This window comes from Poecilia formosa, unplaced genomic scaffold (assembly GCF_000485575.1).
Source record: "Poecilia formosa unplaced genomic scaffold, Poecilia_formosa-5.1.2 Scaffold92, whole genome shotgun sequence".
In the NCBI taxonomy this organism is placed as follows: Eukaryota; Metazoa; Chordata; class Actinopteri; order Cyprinodontiformes; family Poeciliidae; genus Poecilia; species Poecilia formosa.
The window spans coordinates 1,507,421-1,527,874 of NW_006800031.1; the positions used below are offsets into that span (position 1 = coordinate 1,507,421).

Genomic DNA, 20,454 nt, shown 5'->3' on the forward strand with positions numbered 1-20,454 from the left:
GTACAGCACTTTTGTCAATCTCTCTCTTTTTTAGTATCCTTTATAAATACATATAATTTGATTCAGCTAAAGCAAACTATCCAGATAATAATCCAGTTTATTTTCATTGAACACAGAAAACTGTGGTCAATCAAATAACTAAACGTGAGCTTACATTGGAATAGAAGTAATATAAAGAACAATAATTTTAATCTTTTTGCTTTAGTTTTACAAGTCCTGTCCTAAACACCAATGCATGTAGTAACATGGGAAGCTGTCCAACCTCTGATCCTTTTGTTCATGAAAGAACCAATATTCATTTATTTAAAACAGAACAAAATAACATCACACATACTGTCAATGAAACATTGGTATGGGGCAAACTGTTCATTTTACAGGACTCCTGTGAAAAATTAAATTAATTTGAAAAGATGTTAGTGATGAACAGCAGAAAATCACAAAACGCTTGCAACCAAGCCACCTACTACAGAGCACTGTGACAATCAGAAAACATGTGAATCTTATAAAATGCTCCCTGTATGCGAAATGTAAATGTAAATGTAAGTCAGGCACATTTCCAGTGACTGCCAGTATTTTCTCCTTTATACTGGCCAATAAAGCTACAAACAAGCAAACCTGTTTCAGTTCATTCGTCGGATCTGCAACCCATACCAAAAAAAAAAAAAAAAAAAGGTTTTGAATAAATACAATTTTCCTGTGTAAAAAAATTAAACATCTATTAAAAGAGAAACATTTAAAAAGCTATGACACGTGTGATGTTGAAGATAATAGCCAAAAAAAAATAAAATGTACATGTACAGAAATGCAGATCAGTTTTGATCTAAACCATAGTGCCTTCCAAAAGTAGTCGCACCCATTAAAGTTTCACATTTGGTCACAACATGACCACATCTTGATTCAGACGTGCTAAATCAAGAGAAAGTACCTCATCGTTCTGAAGTTCAAGAGAATACACATGGTTTACGTTATAAGACGATTCCCAAACCCATCCATTTGAGAATACAACAAGATTTCCATCGATTCTGACCAAGCTTGGGCTATTTTGTACGTAACTGGCGATAAAGGTGCCAAGCTGGTAGAAACGCACAACAAAAGTCTTCCAGATGCAGTTCCAGCAAAAAGCAGTGCTACAAAGTTTCATCTCAAACATACTGGATATTTATACTTGTAAAACATTTTTTAAAATCATGTATCATTTTGTCCACTTTATGCACTACTTCGCATGGATCTTTTAAAAAAATCCCAATAAAATACATTTAGGTTTGTGATGATATTGAGACAGACAGAGAGAAAAGGTGAATGCTTTTACAACGGGCACAAGAGATGAAGATCAAATGCACAGAAAGAGAATTCCCTTCGGGAAAACTTCCATATCAACATTGGAAAACAGAACAGTATTCAGACAGGAAGAAACACTGAACCAACCGAGGTTAGAAAAGATGTCAATGCAACCATATAAAGATGTGAAAAAGCAGGCAGTGCTGTGAGGGCATCCAGGATTCCTAATTATCTTGAGTAAACTTTGACATTTCATGCAAGATCCAAACAGAATCCCAACCTTTGGTTATGTTTAGACGGTTATATTTGAATGCATAATTATAAACACAAGTTCATCTTCCAAAAATATACATTAGTCGTCTTATTGGTATGCATATGCATATGCATACACACACACACACACACACACATGCACACATACACACACACACACATACATAAAGCGATGCACACCATACAACAACGATCTGCTGGCATGAAGTGAAGTTTTATGAGTATTTTTCTGCACACCTTCCCAGGTTTTATTCCTAAAGCTTTTCTGAAGCAGCATCAGGGGTAGAGATGAGAACCGCAGAGAGATGAGATTCTTTAAAGGATGATGAAAATCAAACTGTGTACGCAAACACTTAATGCTGCGCTTAAAGTTTTCATAGCAAGCTTTACGGGATAAGCTGACTCACAAGCACTGCTGTGCACATCACATTACGCCCAGAGTTTAATTCGGTTAACATTTATTTAAACAGCTTGACACACTATGAGCAGCAGCATAAAGACAGTATTAAAAGCTTGCCTATCAACCAGGGTACCTCATGGTGCAAAGTCTCCCTGCATTGTACCATCAGCTTATTATGCATTGATGTAATTCCCTATTATTTTAAAAACACTTGTTCCCATTTCTTCTACCCATAAATCCGAGAGTACCTCCGTTTTCCACCGTCCCTCCCCTCTACCCAAGACAGTTTTACTAAAATTGACGTTTGTAGAGTCTCTCCTCCTCAGTCATGTATGCTTAATAGTTTTGCAGCTCAGGAATGTTCTTGTAGAGGTCCAGTGAGTCAGGGTTGGAGAACGCTCCTCTCTGTGCAACCTCCCGACCAGCAATGATCTGCTTCACAGCAACCTCCACCTTCTTCCCGCTGATGGTGTACTGCCAAGAGGGGGAAACAAAGGCTGTCATTCGGGCGGCAGCTGACTCCTGCTGTCTTTAAGACGTTCTGATAGTTTTATACGTATCTGACTGATATTCAAGATCTCTTACGGGAATGTCTTTTGTCTCCAGGAGCAAGGCAGGGATGTGTCGGGCAGACAAAGCTTTTCTGATGGCTCCTTTAATCTTTGTCACCAGCTCCGGATGGAAGGGCTTTCTAGGAGCCATCTTTAAGAACAAAATAACTCTTTCCTCTCCATCTGCATTGTACTGGGGCACACAAAGACTGTCTGACACTTCCTCGAAAGCCTCCACTGCAAGAAAGGAAAGCAAAGAAGACGATGGAAAAACAAAAATGAGAAGAGCATATGAGAGACAGGAGGTGGGAAGAATTTCAGTCTTAGACAATTGTTTTTTTGTTTTTTTTGCTCCTAAGAACTAAAAGAGGATCTAAGCTAAATTATTATCATAACAATGATTTTGCCCTCCTTTTTGGCTCCGTCCTTAAAACTCACCGATGTTGTAGATCTCTGAGCTCCCAAAGCGAACTCCGTTGGGATTCAGCGTGCCGTCGCTGCAGTACAATCACAGGTTCAATGTGTGTGTTATACATACACCACTACCAGAAAGAGCAAAAAAGTGAAATATGCAAAGCTAAAAGAAAGTTTTTTTTCCTCTAGCTCCTTCCATATATAATTCAAAATAGTGCATTTTTCTAGTCATTTCCACAGATGTAATGTCTCACACATAGTTAGAAATGGATAATTACAGTGTTGATTATTGTTGTCAATTTATGATAAAAAAAAAGTTATTTATTGACATAACGAAAAACTGTAATTTAAGTTTTTTTTTTTATAAAACTTTGTCGTTTGACATTTTTTCTCACTGTTGGTTCCATGTGAGCACCAATAAACAACAACAAATTTAAAACTAGTACTGAATGTGATGACAGTGGCATTGCACCAAATATCTCCTTCAATATGAATTAGAAATGTTTGTCTTGTATTTGCTTTGAATTGGTTCTATTTAAATAACTTGAATTGAATACAAACTGTAGTTGGAAAAGCATCAAAACTTGACTTGTTTTTTTTCTCTGTAATCACTGATATAATACAAATAAAAACCTCTTCAGCTGCACTGCTTAAAAAATAAAGAAATTAAGTAAAACTACAATGATAAAAAAAAAAAAAAACTTGGTTTCAATATTTACTATAATTGATCTTTTGTGAGCAAATCGGTGAAACGACTGACCTTCTCCCCAGCATGACGATGCCTCCTGTCTTTGGGTTGATTTTGCAATAATCTCCATGGGCCCACACACCTAAAGCACAGCAACAATCAAAACCGTTACTTTTACTATTACTCACTCTAATTTGTCACATAAAACAACTGATCATCTGACATGGGTTTCCTTATTTGAATGTTTATTGTGTGTTTACCAGGAAACGTGGAAAAGTAAGCTTTGTGGTATTTGCTGCCATTCTCATCATTCCAGAAGTGAGTGGGTTGGCAGGGGATCGGCTTCAGGCAGACCAGTTCACCGCTCTCGCCCCAAACTGGCTTACCTGGTGGTAACCAACACATTTTTCCATCAATAACATTTTATAGCTTGCACTGCAGCAAACACTGAAGATAAATTTATCCGAGCAGTGATTAATAGTTGTGCACAGTGGCAGAATATGTCAAACACACTGCCTAGAACACTGTGTGATTCTACACAGCCCTGACCGCCTCGCAGGAAAGGGTTAAAGCCTTAAACACTGACTGAAATAATCCCAGGCTGAACGGCTTCAAATGATCCCTCAGTCCACTTTCCTTTGAGGTGGCAGAAACAGCCTGCAGAAGGGAGCTGGGGAATGATGGGCTAAAATCAATGAAAAAATATAAAGGACTTTCAAAACTCCCAACAAACTACTACAAGAAAAAAACAACTTGTTTTTGATGCATTGCCATTATAAATACTGCTTCCCAGTTATTTGTAATGGCATTTCTCCAGGGAAAGTTGATGTCACACTGCCTTATCTTTTATTAGTTGACATATACTTTCATAATTTATTAATCTATGATGCATGTAAGGTTCTCCTCCAATTAAATCTTCTTAAAAATGTAGTTTGTTGTCGGGCTCCAAAAGCAAATTAGAAGTTCAAGGGCATCTCATGGGCACTAAATGTGCTTACTATTCATTTTTATCAATATTGCAGCTTTCCTACGATTTAACAGCTGCTAAACTTAGACTGAAGTCCAAAGGAAAGGCGTTCATTTACTGGGAGATTCTCCCACACCAAGCATCGTCTTACCCTCAGTGCTCCAGGCTTCCACAGCCATTCCCAGGTTTCGTGACTGGATCTCGCCCCGGTACACTGGAACCGTTGGGTTTTGGCCCATGAAACACGAAACTATATCAGTCCCACCTGAGGAGAGATGTAAAGACAGACAGATGTTAATGAAAATCGCCACAATTTGTGTTTTAAGGAGTTTATTTTTTATTAGTAGATTCATTTCACTACTCGTCTTCTCAGTTTACACAGAATATTCTTTATGCATGTTTTCTGACTGAATGCAACCGTTTTATTGAGGTTTGGATTTAGGAAAGTCAAACTCTTGACCTTCTTTTATCGAATGTTTTATATGCTTTCTTAGCCATTACAATACCAGCCTATCAGAGTTATTTCAAATCCAGCTCAAGGGGGCATGGAAGGGGTATCAAAATTGAATAAAATTGCATAGTTTCACAGGTTTGAAATGTTTACAATGCAATTTTTATCTAATATGTGTACGGTGATCAAATTGCTGTGACTTAAAACAAAAGCAGAGGTTATTCCTAGGCCTACAACACGGATTAGTAAACTATTAACAGTGTTAGTGATGACATTATTAATTGCTATTTAGATTTAAATCATTAAATCATACATTTTCTATGTTTAGCTGGTGTTTTCCAGTGTATTCCACAGTAAATTATGCCTTCTGCTCATCAAAGAGAAACAGAAGTTTCTGATGGTAGCTGCTTAATGAGCTGAGCTTTCTGTAAGCCTGCCATCAGCAGCTTTATGGATCTGCTGCTTGTAGCTTACAGGCTTTTTACCTTTAGTTGCTGTTATGATGGTGTTTTTGGAAATATTTTTTTTAAATAATTTTTGCAAGCAAGAAAAAAAAAAAGCTTTTGTTCAGCCAGCTGACTGGCAATGTGTAGCAAGAGGTTGCATTGCTGTGTCACTATAAGCCCCACGCAGGAATGAGAAAAAAAAAAAATCTTTCTCTGACATTTCCTCCCAGCAGGAACAGAGTGAATTATTTTTTAGCACTTTTGAAACTAACTTTTGTTTTTTTAGATCTTGGTGTAACTTGACACCAGTGACCGTCCCACGCCAAACATCAAGTTAGATTAGTAATTTCTTTTTTTTTTTGTTGAACTTTTGCTCCTGTTTGCTGCTCTGTTTCACACAAGCTACTGCACCTGAAATGCTCCTCAGTGCTGCGGCTTACGGCAGCATCCCTGCGTCTCCAGAGACCACTGGGCCGGGGACATTACTTCAATTTGTCGTAGTATCTGTCTGGAACTGCTACCGCAAACTGGCGGTGTTAGCGCACTGCTCCACCTCCGCTGACCTATTTACGAGTTCTCCTTTCCTACACCTTCCTAAAACTGTCACGATGACACACACACTCGCATACATACACGTACCTATTTATCTCTTTCTGCCCTCCAATCATCAACTATTCCTGACACACTCTATTCATCTCCCCTCCCATTGTTCGCTCTCTACCTCCCTGCGTCGCTCCTCTCTGTATCACAGGCTACATCCATCCATCTTGTACCCTCGCTCCCTGCCCTTCTACTGCTCCTCCCTCTCTTTCTCTTCCTCTTTCTATCTGTTCTTCACACTCAGTCTCTGTGTCTGTCTGCCAGGTTCTTCATTGAGCTTTAATTGGCTCCCTGGAGAAGGAGGAAACATTGTCTTCTGATTACACACAAACACATTTATAGTGGGAAGATAGACAATTATCTTATTGTTACTCTCATCTGCATAGGTGGGCACAAACATGCAAGCAAATACACAGAGAAGTATATTTAAAAGCAAAAGTCGCTGTGGCTTTCTTGGGATGCTTTCCATGCCATTCCTTGTGCAAAGATTGTGTGTATAAACAAGAAGCAAACTTGTCACATTGATCTTATGCTCCAAGCAGCACTCTTCAGTTGGTGTTTTTTCACTATGAATGTGTGTGTGGAGGTGTAAAGGCTTTGAACATCCTCTGGGACATTTCAGGGCCAGACAAAGCCGCCAACTGCCACAAACCAACGTATCAACCACCATATTTAATCTTCGGCCGCATTCATTTATTTATTTTTTTTAAAGTAGATTGTACAAAGAAAGCATATTGTGAAAGTCACAGATTCAAACAACTTGCAGAAACATGTAGTCCCCGAAGGAGACGGAGTGAAAGGGGAGCAGAGAGGCGACATATGGGCAGTCAGACGGAGGTACATTAGAATCCAGGGAATCCAGCAGTGACGGTGTTAAAACCGCCTGGTGAGGAGAAAGCCATGTTCATGCTGGCAGGGACTCACGCAAACACCCTGAGATACACAGCATCTTTGAGAAAATGGTTCATAATGCAAATAAAATCTCCATAAGCTCGAAACAACAGCCTGCAAAGTCTGTATATATATTCTGGAGTCGACACGCAGTGGCACAGGGTGAAATCCACACAGTGGCCCTTCACATATGCCACCAGGCAGTGGTCACAGTGGCACATATGCTGTGATAAGTCCTATCGCACATGCGCGCACACACACACACCAATGGGGTTGATGACCTCGGGGGTCAAGGTTAGGGCGGTTGGCAGCCAAGAGGGCTGCAGCCTGCTGATGCCCTTGGCGACAAGGGGACCAGCTTTTCCGACTAACAAACACATATTAACACAGAGAACAAAAATCTCGCTCTAAAATGATGAATCCACGATATTAATCACCAGCATAACAACCTAGGTTGTGGAAAAACTATTAAAACACTCTGATCAGAGCGGACGTTCAGTCAAGCAGGTCGTTTTTCTAAGATAGCTTCAGGTCAAAAGACTGAACAGGCAGTTTAATTTCAGTTTAACCCTTTGTGTTTTAAATGAATGTGCATAATCAGACCTTTTTTTCGTAAAACACAATTCATAACACCTTGCAAGTACTTTTTCAAGAAGGTTATCACATTTTGCTGTTACAATGTCAAACAACAATATAAGTGTTTTGGTTTTCATGTGGTAGATCAACAGAAAGTCATAAATAATAGTTAAGTGGGAAGAAAGTGACTGTTTTTACATGAAAATAATTAAAATGTTGTGTGGATTCAACCTTTTTTTTACCCTATTAACTCTAAATATGTACAATTGAAACAAACTGTCTTTAGAAGCTGCTTAGTTAGTAACATAAGGCCCATCATGAGTAGTTCACAAATGCATACTTTTACATTGTTTACTGTGAAAACAGAACAGGAAATTAGAAAAAAAAATCCTTGTATAAACATGCTCCTTTCTCAATAATTACAAAATAAATATCATGGCCTATTTGTAAATTACTTAGAGTTAGATTTCAAACAAGACTATCAAAAAAAAAAACAACTTTCAAATAATCAGGAATAATGAAATAATCAATTTAATGCAACTTGAAAAACAAATGACCTCTCTTGAGAGCCAATCCTCAACATGATGTTGGTTTAGCAAGCTTGTGTAATATAACAAACGTGAACGTGAACAGTAGGTAAAAAAGCATGACGAAAGTTGTGGAAAAATAACTCCAGTCTTGTTGTGTACAGTTCTGCTCTTTGCCTTTCAACGTTTCCGTTTAGTGATTGGCACTCGGGTCGACGCCCATGTCCACTCTCTCGTCTTGCATGTCAACGGGAGCTTGTGTGTTCGTCCCGGTGCATGTGAATATGCGCGTACATAAAGTGTGGGTGTGTGTGCCGATGTGCATTCGACGTCAGTCACCGAGCCTCTGCTAAATGTTAAACGTTTCAGGACTCACTGAAACAGACAGATAGCATTCTATTGACCTGTCAAAATCACAAAGGAGGCTGAGAGAGGCTGTGTGTGAGTCTTTCGGTGCATGACTGTGCTGTGACGAAGACGCGGTTATATATATATTATCTTGCTGAAATGTTCTTTGTTTGCGCCAGTTCTTTGTGTTAGTGTCACATATGCTTTGTTGCTAATTTTGCATCACAAAAGAATTCTGAGCAGTGCTACAAACCAGATTTTGGTTTTGAAACTGAGTTTATAACCTGAGATCAATCAGCTTCTTAAAGAAGGCAAAACTACGCCACATTTCATCTGACCATGCTCCCTATTTAACAGTTATTTAGAAGAATGGCACATTTTATTTGGACTACTTGCTTCGCCGTAGCTTTGCAACTCACTTGAAAGAAAGTGGTGAATAAGCCGTATCCAATATATCAGCTTGATAAATTCTGATCCTGGAGGTTTCACAAAAGCCCAAATTACTGAACATTAGAAATCTCTCAAGTGGAAGGTTTGAAATTAGTGGATGTTTTAACTCAACTTTTCTACATTCTTCATTTCTGCTTAATGTTGGTTCTCGTCCAATGCCTCTGCAACACTTATTGAGACTCCTCACCCAAAGTCTGGCTCCTTATTTTCTGCTCGACAAGGCAGAAAAGGGGGTGAACCGGCAGCCGTCTTCTGTGAGATTTTCACCTGCAATATACCTAAATCTTTGAATATTTGGCTGCAGTTATTAGAACTTGATAACCGTTTCTTCTGCAGACCCTCAGAAGTTAATTTCTAATTTTCTTTCAGAGGCTTACAAATTATTGCCTATTACTCTTGTCAAATTGTATTTCAGTGCATGTTTGTCATATAAATGGCTGTTTAGAGATTCTAAACCAGAAGAATTCGTGAATCTTTTTTGCTCTTCAAGTTCGGCTTTTACTCATTACAGAAAGATACCCACATCTTTATGTGGTAACATACAGCTAGAATATTTATAAACTGTATTTCAGCTACTTCACAGGCTTCAGTATCAGTGTCATCTGTGCCTTTTTGTTTCTCTCTAGAGATCCTTTCTAGATACTCTGACCATAAAGAATTTAACTGAACATGAAAGAATCTGACCGAGAAGGAGAGAGATGAGAAAAAGTAAAGAGGAGATGACTCAAAGACCAAAGCTTGTTTTCCTTTTTGTGGGAAACTCAAATCTTCCATCTGTCTAAAGTTAACATAGTTTGTTTACCTGAGATGGAGCCCAGCAGCACGGTGCGCTTGATGCAGCGATAGACGTAGTCGTAGCTCTGAGGTTTGAGTGGCGATCCAGTGGACAGGATGGTATGAAGAGACTGGAGGTCGTGTGATTCCGCTGAGAGAGAGAGGAAGGTTAAATTAAAAAAAAAAAAAGTAAGAAAACATTTTAACAACTGCTTCCGAAATAGTTGCTCTTTTTTTTATTTTCAAACAGAATGCACACAGATTAGAACATTGTTTCTGAAATTAATTAAATCTGTCAGGTAATTTTACAGCATGTTAAGAACTGTGCAAAAGTTTTAAACAAGACCTCATTTCTTCTTTTTCCAAAGACCCAAACTTTTGGTAACCTTTTAAAGTGGTGTTAATCAATAGATGTCCATACTTTCAGAAGGTCTTCTAAAACTTTCTGAATAACCCTTCTCAAGTTTTGTACCTGAATTGTACAGTATATTCTTTGCTGCTGATACACGGATATTTCCCACCTGAGAAATGAAGGACTATTCAATTGAAAAGTAAGTCGACCAAAGGAGAAAAGACCTAAACAAGTATCTACATGAGATGAACAGCATCTGAAAGCCTCACTAAGGACCCAAGAAATGCGTCACCCTTCAAATGAGTAAATACTGTATGTCAGGTTTCAACTAAGTTATTTGTGAACCTCCTTGGCACAAAAAAACAAATCCAATGTAATGATAGTCCAGGCGAGTTATCTTTGGTGTTTATATGAATTGAATTAAAGTAACACAAACAAACTGTTGCTTGATGACTGCCATAAAAAGTACTTTAAGATCCATGGGATTGTTTTATCAACTTCACATGATCACAGCAGGTGCAGTAAAATGTGCACCTGTGTTAATTTCTAAATTAACCTGGTTACAGGTTTGTGACATTTCTTCTTTTTCACCTGTTACATCAAACCCCACCTACTGACAAATTTGTGTTTTTGCTGAAAAAAGAAAAAAAAGGAAATTGAAATGCTATTGTTGTGATGACAAAACAACTCCCAACTTCTGCTAACAAATTTCTGAAATAATTCCACGCTTTGTCCTGTGATCACTGCTGTAATTCACTTATCACAGTAGCAGCTGTATCAAAAAAAAGCAGATACAGTTGCAGGCGGCAATAATTTCAACCAAATTAGAAATCGGCACACAAAAAGTGGGCAAGCACCTGCGAACAGCTGTGGCTCCTGGCACCCCAACATGTTGTGTTATTGCAGTTAGCCACCCTGCTGTGACAGAGCCTACAAGCCCCTATTTACTGAAACACACATGCACACACACTTTAGGTGTCATCCCCAGGATCTATGCACATGCTCTATATCACCCACAGATGCCCAAACCACATGCCAATAACACCCTGTGAACCGAGAGGCTTCCAGCAACCGACCCTCACCCCATAAGCGCACACACACGCATACACACACATAGACACAGTGGGAACTTCTGCAACCCCCCACCATGCCTCCAGGTGTCCAGTCCAAATGTCAGCTCAGGGAAAAGGGCTTCTCCACTGGGGCAGTCAGTGAAGACGCTTCCTAAATCGAGCCCAGTCGAGTCATGCTTGCACGCTACACACACACACACACACACACACACACACACACACACACACACACACACACACACACATTCTTAAACTCACACAGCTAGAAACATCTCCCTTTGCTTCGGTCTCTTACTAATAAGAATCCAAACACACACTTGCATACACACACATACACAATGCCAGCTGGATCAAGTGGCTTGGGAAGGGGAAGGCAAAAAAAAAAAAAGGAAAGAAAGATAATGTCTTTTGGGACTTTAACACTAAAGTGCAAGACCAGTTCTGTAGCCCACGCTACGTTAAATGGTTCCATTCGAAAGATTGGATGCTCCCTGTGTTTTGTCTCAGTTTTCTTCATTAGTCTGAAGTGCGAGGAGACAGTTTATCTACACAAATAACCGAGTCTGTTTCATGGATCAAAGAAAAGTCTAATTTATAAACACTATTTTTAACAACAGTTGCTATTTTTGAATACTTATAATCCTGACTAGAAATAAAAATAAGAGCCACGGAGATCGGTCACATTCTGAACTCTGAACGGCATTTAAATGAAAGGAGTTGAACTTCCCTGTTTTATTGAGGATTTATAAATATCAACCGTCGACATTAAAATCCCTGCTAAAGTTCAGACAAATATTTTGAAATTGTGTTTTTCCGTTCAGTTAAAAATCTGTGAATGCAGCCCAAGTTTCAACACTGCACCATTAAAACAAAATTCAATTCAGTGAGTTTATAATCTTCTAACATTCTTATTTCCTCATATATTTCACAAATATCAAACTTCAGGATGGATATTAAGATGATGTCCACTGTTTACACATAAAGCTTTCCATGACCTAAGTAGTAAAACTGTAGTCTGATCTGACCACAGTACTGTTTTTGCCATGTTTGCCAGATGCCCTACACCCACTAGGTGACTTCTGAAAACAATTTTTTGTGGTGGATTTTATTTAAAGGTGTCATATTGGGTTGCATACAAATGCACAACACATTAGTCACATTAAATTCCAATAAAATACACTGGAGTGAGTAGATTTAATGACAATCAAAATGCGTAAAAGTTAAAGGGAATTCATATTTTTCCAAGCCACTCTTGGTATCTACGGCACTGGAACCGGTTTGGTCGCCAAAAATAAACATCGCTAAAATGTTGTCAATTTTTTTTCATAATTATTCATATTTCATCCTCTAAGAGTACGCAAGTGGGTTTTTCTTAGAAGCTCGTTGTTATATCTATGTTTGGGTTTGCCCTTCAAAGTTAATACGTGTGTGTGTGCGTGCGTGTGTGTGTGCGTGTGTGTGTGTGTGTGTGCGTTTGTTTGTAATACCTTGTGGGGACGATTTTCCTGACATATGCTACGTTGTGGGGACCAATCGCTCCTCGTGGGGACCTGAGCCTGGTCCCCACGAGGGGAAACCCTGTTTTTGGGTCAGGGGTCAGAGTTAGGGCTAAGGTATGAATTGAGTTTTGGTTAGGGTTAGGGTTAGGTATGTGATGGATGGGGTTAGGAAAAGGGTAAAGGTAAGGTTTAGGCTGTAGAAATTAGTAGAAATGAATGGAAGTCAATGGAAAGTCCCCACAAAGATAGCAAAACAAACATGTGCGTGCGTGCGTGCGTGCGTGCGTGCGTGCGTGCGTGCGTGCGTGCGTGCGTGTTACTCACAAGGTTTGAGGTTCTTCTCCTGCACCAACGACAGCCACTTAGCCCCAGTGCCAAAGATGGTGATGCTAGAAATGAGAAAAGTGGACACAGATATGAATTTTTGGGAACAAAAGGAAGAAAAATGAACAATTCCTCAGTAGGTCATTCTAAGGACAGAATGGTAGTTTTCTGGGAAAAGAATAGATTTGCATCAGAGGTTCCAAGAATCTCAGTCACAATTTATAGCCTCCGACATACATGTATTGTACTCTAAATTATGAAGCACACATTGCTGGATAAATGAAGAACATTCCAGATGTTTTCCTGGAACTTTCTGCGAGAAAAAAAAGTGCACACTCTCCTGTTATGGACCATGCAATAACATGTCCAAAAAATTTAAAACTCTTATCTATTAACACCATTAAAGACTTAAAAAAAAAAAAAAAAACATGAGTAAAAGAAATGTAATCTATTTAAGAATTTGCACAAATTTTGGTTAAGAATTATTTAATGGTAAAGAAATTGATAAATGAACCATTTTTAAAATAAAAGGAGGCGATGCCAGACCGCTGGAGTGACTGTGACATTGCTGCTTAGCCAGAACCGTGGTATTGCTCCATTTATTGCTTCAGTGAATCTGAGCTGAATGTAAATAAAAGCCTAAAAGGGGCACAAGTTACTGAGCAGCCTTTGCCCTTAATCCCATCTGCTCCAATGGAGCTGCTCAGTTGCCTGTTGTACTTGGAAGCTCCCAGTGGAGAAGAATGAGTCACTGTGTAAATGTAAAGCAAGGTGATGCAGAAACACAGCCCGTGTGCTCAGTTAAGCCTCGATAAAAAATGAGGAGAAGGGTGACTGGGAATTGACTTTCACCTGAACAAACACAAAAAGACTTGCAGAGTATTGGCCAGACAAGGAGGACAAAATGTCTCAATTTTAGATGCTCCGCTAGGAAAAGTATCGACAAAATGTTTGCACTTAACAATGGTGAAATTGAATGATTTGAGAAGTTTCCTTCGTGGTGAGTGGAAGTCACCCTGGCAGCTGACAACAGTTGCACAACATGTGTGGAAGGCATGAAGGGGCGAAACGTCACTTTTCATTGCAGGCGGTTTTAATTTTGGAACCAAACAAAAGGGCCTTTTAATGTCTCTGTGAATGGGAATATCTGCATTCTCGTCCTTTCAAGTTATTTTTGTTGACGTCTTAACCAATCAACTTGCCTCTTATCATTGTAATAGACAATTCTTCCACTGAAAAACAAACCTAAAATCTATCTGTATGTGGAAGACACAATCCTTTGGTGCTTTATTGATCAAATGGCCAAGAATCAGTTTGTGATGAAAGCTGCTATTTGTTCCATTTGTGGTTAAAAGATGTGGCTGATGGGGTGAATGACCGGGGCGGGGGTGAGATGGGGTGAAGTGGTAAAGGTCCCAAGAAGAATTGGGTGGTACTGGGTGGAATGAAGCCACGTGTCTGATGCATTTACTCCTTGGTCATGTTGATTCTGATGAGTTTCTCTATTGACTACAGCCACAGGATGGCATTTTAAGCAATAAGGCAGAAAATCTACAGTAAGGTTCTCAAAAGCTGAGAATTTGGAGACATTTTGCCAATTTTCTAAAACACTGTATACATGAAAGTTGGTAAATTTGCATAGTATTTATTAACCCTTTTTATTTTTTTTATTTTTCTTTCAAGAGAACAGTAAGTTGCATGGTTAGGTTTCTGTATGCTGTAAGCGGTTATCTGAATTAATTTCACTTCATTACAATTTTAAGACATTCGAGTTCAATAAAGCATAATGTGCTTTCCGGTCAGAAGTTGTACACATTCAAAAGGACAAAGGCCAACAATTACCAGCTTTCACTGATGCATTTGACCAGTTTTGGGGTGGAGAGATTTTAAAACCTATTGAGAATCTATGTTGTATAAATAAGAACTGGGTGAACAAACTTCAGTTTACTGAGTATTAATTATACATCCTGGTCAAAATTTAACCATACACCCCAAATATACACATACTGGTACATATTTTCGGATTAAACTTTATAAAATGAACCCAATTAATAATGCATGATCCCTTTAGAACAGTTAATACCTGATCTCCACATTTGGTTGCAGCCATCTGACTCCACAGATGACACTCCTCCCCCAAATCTGTTTGTCATCTGCACACAAAGTCCCTCTCTCTTTTATCCATCATCCCTGACCCCCTATCTGCATCTGGATTTGTTCGTTGCTTGCTGCCATGGAAACAGCCCTGCCGCTCTGATTGGAGGCAGGTGGCCAGGTGCGGCTGCTAATTGGGTGTTTAAGATGGAGGGAGGAGGAGAAGCTGTGAGTCTTTGCCTCTGAGGGTTGTGTGGCAGCATGACCCGACGTGTGCGTTTCAAGGGGGACGTGTAACTGGAAGCTGCTAAATCAATAAGAGATGCTCAAAAGCAATCAGACACAAAAACACCTCAGAGCAATTATTGCATTATGCGTCCCCGCTCCACGTCGTGATGCAGCAGCTGAAGCTCCACTTTTCATTGCGTCTATTCTAGACTACCTTTCCATTTGTTCTCTGGCAAGTAAGTCACTGGGGTGTAAATAAGAGCCTTTGCTCTCTTCACAGGTGTCCCGGACAAAAAGAAACCACGCAAAACTGCTGCTTGAAGGAATACAGTTTAAAGATTAGCAAATATTCAAGCATTTCTGAAAGCCAGGAAAAGTGGATCTTTTTGTAATTTTAACACAAACTAATACTAATTTTGTGGCAAATAGGCCAATTATAGCAATTACAGTGTCCTATTTTTGTTTTAAGAAATTAAACATTTCATTTAGATATTGCATACATTTTTGTTTTCATTTTTCTTTCCAGTGTGGGTATGACACAATAACTTAAACTTTATTCTTTGTCCTAAAAGAAGAACAATTGACATTTTACACGGTCAATAACTGAACAATGAATAAACTGTCGTTTCAGGCTTGTTAAAAATAATCTGCCGCCACATCAGGATTTGACACAAATGGACAAGAGATTGAAGAGACAAGAAGATCCTCTGAGAACACAGGAGCTTCAGGAGTCACACTCACACACGGAACCTGTCAGAAATTAAATGCTGTAACCTTTTCTTTGCTACACGCAGGAATACATTCAATTCTGTTTCCACTTTGGTCCGGCGGGATAGTTTCACTAAAATCTTTCCTATGTACACCTTGCTCATGGGAAGTCGTCAGTGCATTCAGATGTTCTGTGCTTCACACTGTATCGAGAGATTGCAGTCTCTGTCAGAGCATGGAGTGCCCTTCAAAATTACTGGCATCCCAGGAAGAGGTGTGTAAAACACCCTTAAAAATACTTTTTCATTGTAGTATTCCTAAAAATGTGAAAGACAGAAAACATGCCATTCAAGTAATGTTTTTTTTTTTATCTTCTGGATGACAAGGAAATCTCCAAAGCTCACCGTTAGAAAAATGCAGCACAACGTGGTACTGAGGTCTAGTGGACTTTTCTGTCCTACTAGCACAAATGGAAACATGTAAATATGCTAATTATTTACAGTTGGTGAGACTGAAGTTGTAACAGATACTCAATAACAAATTATTAAATGTTTAAGGTGGCTTATGGTTGTTTTATAATGTCTCCTGGGATTTTAACTGAATGAAACTAAGAGCTTTTTTCCGACAAGTACTCCAGGTGGGTTGAAGAGACATGATGCCGTGAGCCTGCATGACATTATAACCACTTTCAAATGTCTCAAACATTCAAAATAAAAACATGATCAAATCTTCTTGTAAAGAAATTATGGATTGTCACTGAGTCTTTCAGCAGGATAATAATCAACACAGAAATCACCGTTAAAATCTTTTATGGCTGCAAATAACTGTGGATGTTATTTTGTAGTTTTGGCAGGTGGAAAAAATAATAACTTAATTTGGTTTCTCAATGTAAAAAGTAAAATTACTTCAACCAGATGTTTGTAAAAAAAATAATAATAAATGTATAAGAAAAAAACTGGAGATTATCAGGAATTTATTTGTAGATGACAGAACTTGATTAACCTGAACTTTGTGGCGTTCCTTGGTTAGCCTCTTTAGAGCTTCATTTCATGCAGTGATCAAAAATATCAGCCTTTCACTATGACTATTTTTTTAACATTCTGACACAATACTGCATGAATCATTATCAGGTTTTACTTCCAAAAAATATTTTAAAAGGTCAATAGCTCAAAAAACTGAGGCACGGGAGCAATTAAATTATTAGCATCGCACAAATGACTAACAAAATTCAAGGTGAGAGGCAAAACCTAACAGTAGGTTTTACATTTTCCAGATCTCTGACAGTTTCAGCTCCAATTAAAAAGTCCAACGTCAGTTCAGAAAGAAAAACTGTAAAAATTTATGGCAGTCTTCCCAGAGGGTTTTATTTTCCCCCCACTGCCTTCAGGTTCTAAAGAATATGTCTAAGGTAGCAATATCAGCACCTAATTGGTTCAGGTTTCTCACAATTTAAGGTATTATCCATCTTTCTGTCATACGAGTTGTTTTTTATTAAGTACTTCTGTATGGGCACTTTTGCTTAGTATATCCCAATCCTGTTCATTCAAGTTTCCCCATAAAAAAAAAAGAATGACATCATATGATAAATGCTCAACTCAATAGTAACATTTAAACAGACATCAGTAACTTTGGAATCTACTAATAGTTCCTGTCAAAGATTTTTGCAGGAGGAGCGTTTCTTTGCAGTTTTGAAACTTCCAGGGTGTCAAAATGTCCTTTCTATTATTCCCCTCCTTGCTGAAGGCAGTGTGTCATCTGTAAAGATGTTTCACACAGGTATCACTGCGTTTAAGTCTCACTTTTGCTGACCGTGGTACTTTTTTGTAACGTCTGCCTGGCAGAGTGTGGACAGTAATGCACAGTCACAGTCATGGACTAAAATGACAAAATTCTGAACTGATATATTTGCTGAAGGACAAACCAAGTGCAGAAAGGAGTTAAGGTCCTTGTGGACTTAATAATATAGATTATTTTTTCAATTATTACTATCTCTAAACAACTTTGTTCTTAAGTATTGAATCTTTGGTTTTTCATTAGTCGAAGGAGCTGTTTTTTTTAATTTTTTTATTTTTATTGTAGAATAAATGGAAAACTTCATCAACAATTAGGCTATTTTATTGGTTTTTAAATTGCACCAAAAAAAAATCAATTCGTCACATTCCAACCAAATGTCATTGTATGTTATCGAGATTTTAAATGATAGACACACATAAAGTGGTGCACAATTGTAAAGTGGAAGGGAAAAAATAAAACCCCTTCTTTAAAGCCCCAAAACCCGTAAACTGAACACCTTCAGCTGTAACTAAATTACTAAAGTGAGTCCACCTGTACGTGATTCAGTCTTAGAATAAATACAGCTCGTCCATTATGGCCTGCTACTTGTTAGAAAATACGAGTGAATGGTATATTAACCCTCACATTATCTTTAACGAATCATTCTCATAGTTAAACATGGTGATGGGTGGGATTGGAGTATCTAAGTTTGCTTTTGCTGAAAATTGCAATGTTGATACCAATTATGATTTTCTGATTATTTTTCTTTCTTATTATTATCACAATTTTCCACTTCACTCTCTGATATTTGGTATCTCAGCCACTCAAAAGCAACATCAGCTGTCGGCATAAAGAGCATCCGGAATCCGTCAAACAGGCCATATTTATTACCAAAATGCACCACAGCTGAAATATATGACCTACCAAATATTGAATCCAAGCTTTCATTTGCAACTGGAACATTACACACACAACCAAGACATACCACCAGAGCAAAACAGAAGGACTTAACCAAAAGCATATTCATGTTATGGAATGACCCAGTCAAAGTCCAGACCTAAATTAAAATGAGAATCTGCAAGAAGAAAACGATGTTTATGAATGTTACCAGTCCAATCTGAATAAGCTTGAGACAAGAAGAAAACACAAATTGTCACTTTGTAATTACGTACTGATTTGTGTTGGAGTTCGACATAAAACTGTAATAAAATACATTGAAGTTTACGGTAGTAATGTGATAAAATGAGAAAAAGTTATAGCGGTTTGAACAATTCTGCGAGGCGGTATATGTAGGCAGTTAGATAACCGTGTCCCTAAGCAGCTTGAAGGAACAGGATACAACATAATCAGGCTGACAATTTCACTAAATAAAAAAAAAACAAGAAGTTATCTTAAAAACTGCTCAGGGGCTTCATTTCACAAAGACAATTAAGAACGCGACTGCTAAAAGTACTGGCACATTGTAGTTTGGCAGCAATCATCCAGCTCCTTTACGACGTACATAAACCTTTCTAAAGTTTTAATTGGAAATGCTTAGAATTTACTCTGACAAAGCACACAATCTTAAAAACCCATAGTGAAGGAAAAAATATGTTCATATTATTTGTTTTATAGAAATTAAACCCATCACAGCTCATTTCATCCAGCTCACACATCTACACACTTTAATACTTTTGCCCTTACAGATTGATCAATAGGGTTTATAAAGTAGTGTTTATGGTATTGAAAGTGGGAACGGGAACCGCAAAAGGACATTTAGCCAAGACAAGATCTGTTGTAAATATTGTGTGTGTTTTACTAAGGAAGGTGGTGTGTGAGAATATTTCTTTAGGGATGGAAAGAAAGACGGGTTGTAAAGAAACTGCAGTTATTACAAATGTTTTTATACTGATCAGCAGAAGCTTTGGCAACCAAACTTACAGCCACATCTATTTTAAAAGTGGATCAAATCCATAATACATAAAGCTGAGCTCATTTAACTGAAGCATAGACATGACTTGATTATTATGGTGTAGCCTGGGTGTTGTAAACTGCTAAAGCTGTTCCAGCAGCTTTAGGACTCTTTAATGACAGAGTAGGAAGAGCGCAGATGACTGGGGTTATCTGCAGCTGTAGCTCCGCTCTCCCACACCTGTTGCTGTGCAGTGATGCTCAGCTGTCTGAATAAAGATCTTTTAACAAGACACAAATTTGACTATTTTTCAGTTGTGAAGAGCATGAACAGTCGCGGTGTGAAAGCAGAGTGAGCAGAGCATTTTTTCAACTCAACTTTTTTAAAGTAGAGTTGAAAACTGTGATTTGCCTCTCTGTTAAGCAACAGACTGCAGGTTAGCTTTCTGAGAAGATTTACTAACTAAAAGGCTAATATGTGCTTGTTATTGTATCACTCTTTAAGACTAGAGTAGCAAAAGAGGAAAAGATTCTGCACTAGAGATGTCCCGATCAGATTTTTTTTCCTGCCGATTCCGATTCCGATCACGGCCGATCACCGATATCGATCACATAATTATTATTTTTTTAATCATAAACACTACCGGTTACATTATGTGGAAAAAGGAACTATGAATTCACCTTAATTTAGACAAAAACTTGTTTTTAATAACTTTTTCCAAGAAAAAAACAAAACGGGCATTGTGCAAATTGTACTGGTACATTAACTGTGTTGAATTTTCTGTTAAATGACAGTAAAATTTTAATTTTGAATCTGTTTGAAGACTCCCAAGACTCTAACTGAAAAATAAAATCTAGCTTAAATGAACAATAACAGAT

The 20,454-nt window shown here is 38.2% G+C and overlaps 1 protein-coding gene across 1 annotated transcript in view; it reads right to left on the reverse strand.

The window, feature by feature from the left end:
• Nucleotides 1-267: 267 nt before the first annotated feature.
• aacs (acetoacetyl-CoA synthetase) overlaps nucleotides 268-20,454 on the reverse strand; it is a 48,223-nt gene continuing 28,036 nt past the window's right edge. Inside the window, exons 12-18 of the mRNA XM_007557867.2 lie at nucleotides 9,663-9,785; nucleotides 4,723-4,836; nucleotides 3,865-3,990; nucleotides 3,677-3,746; nucleotides 2,941-2,999; nucleotides 2,537-2,739; nucleotides 268-2,425 (exon numbers count right to left, since the gene is read on the reverse strand). Coding sequence (XP_007557929.1) covers nucleotides 2,288-2,425; nucleotides 2,537-2,739; nucleotides 2,941-2,999; nucleotides 3,677-3,746; nucleotides 3,865-3,990; nucleotides 4,723-4,836; nucleotides 9,663-9,785 — 833 coding nt within the window. The 3' untranslated portion in view covers nucleotides 268-2,287. The remainder of the gene's footprint in view (nucleotides 2,426-2,536; nucleotides 2,740-2,940; nucleotides 3,000-3,676; nucleotides 3,747-3,864; nucleotides 3,991-4,722; nucleotides 4,837-9,662; nucleotides 9,786-20,454) is intronic.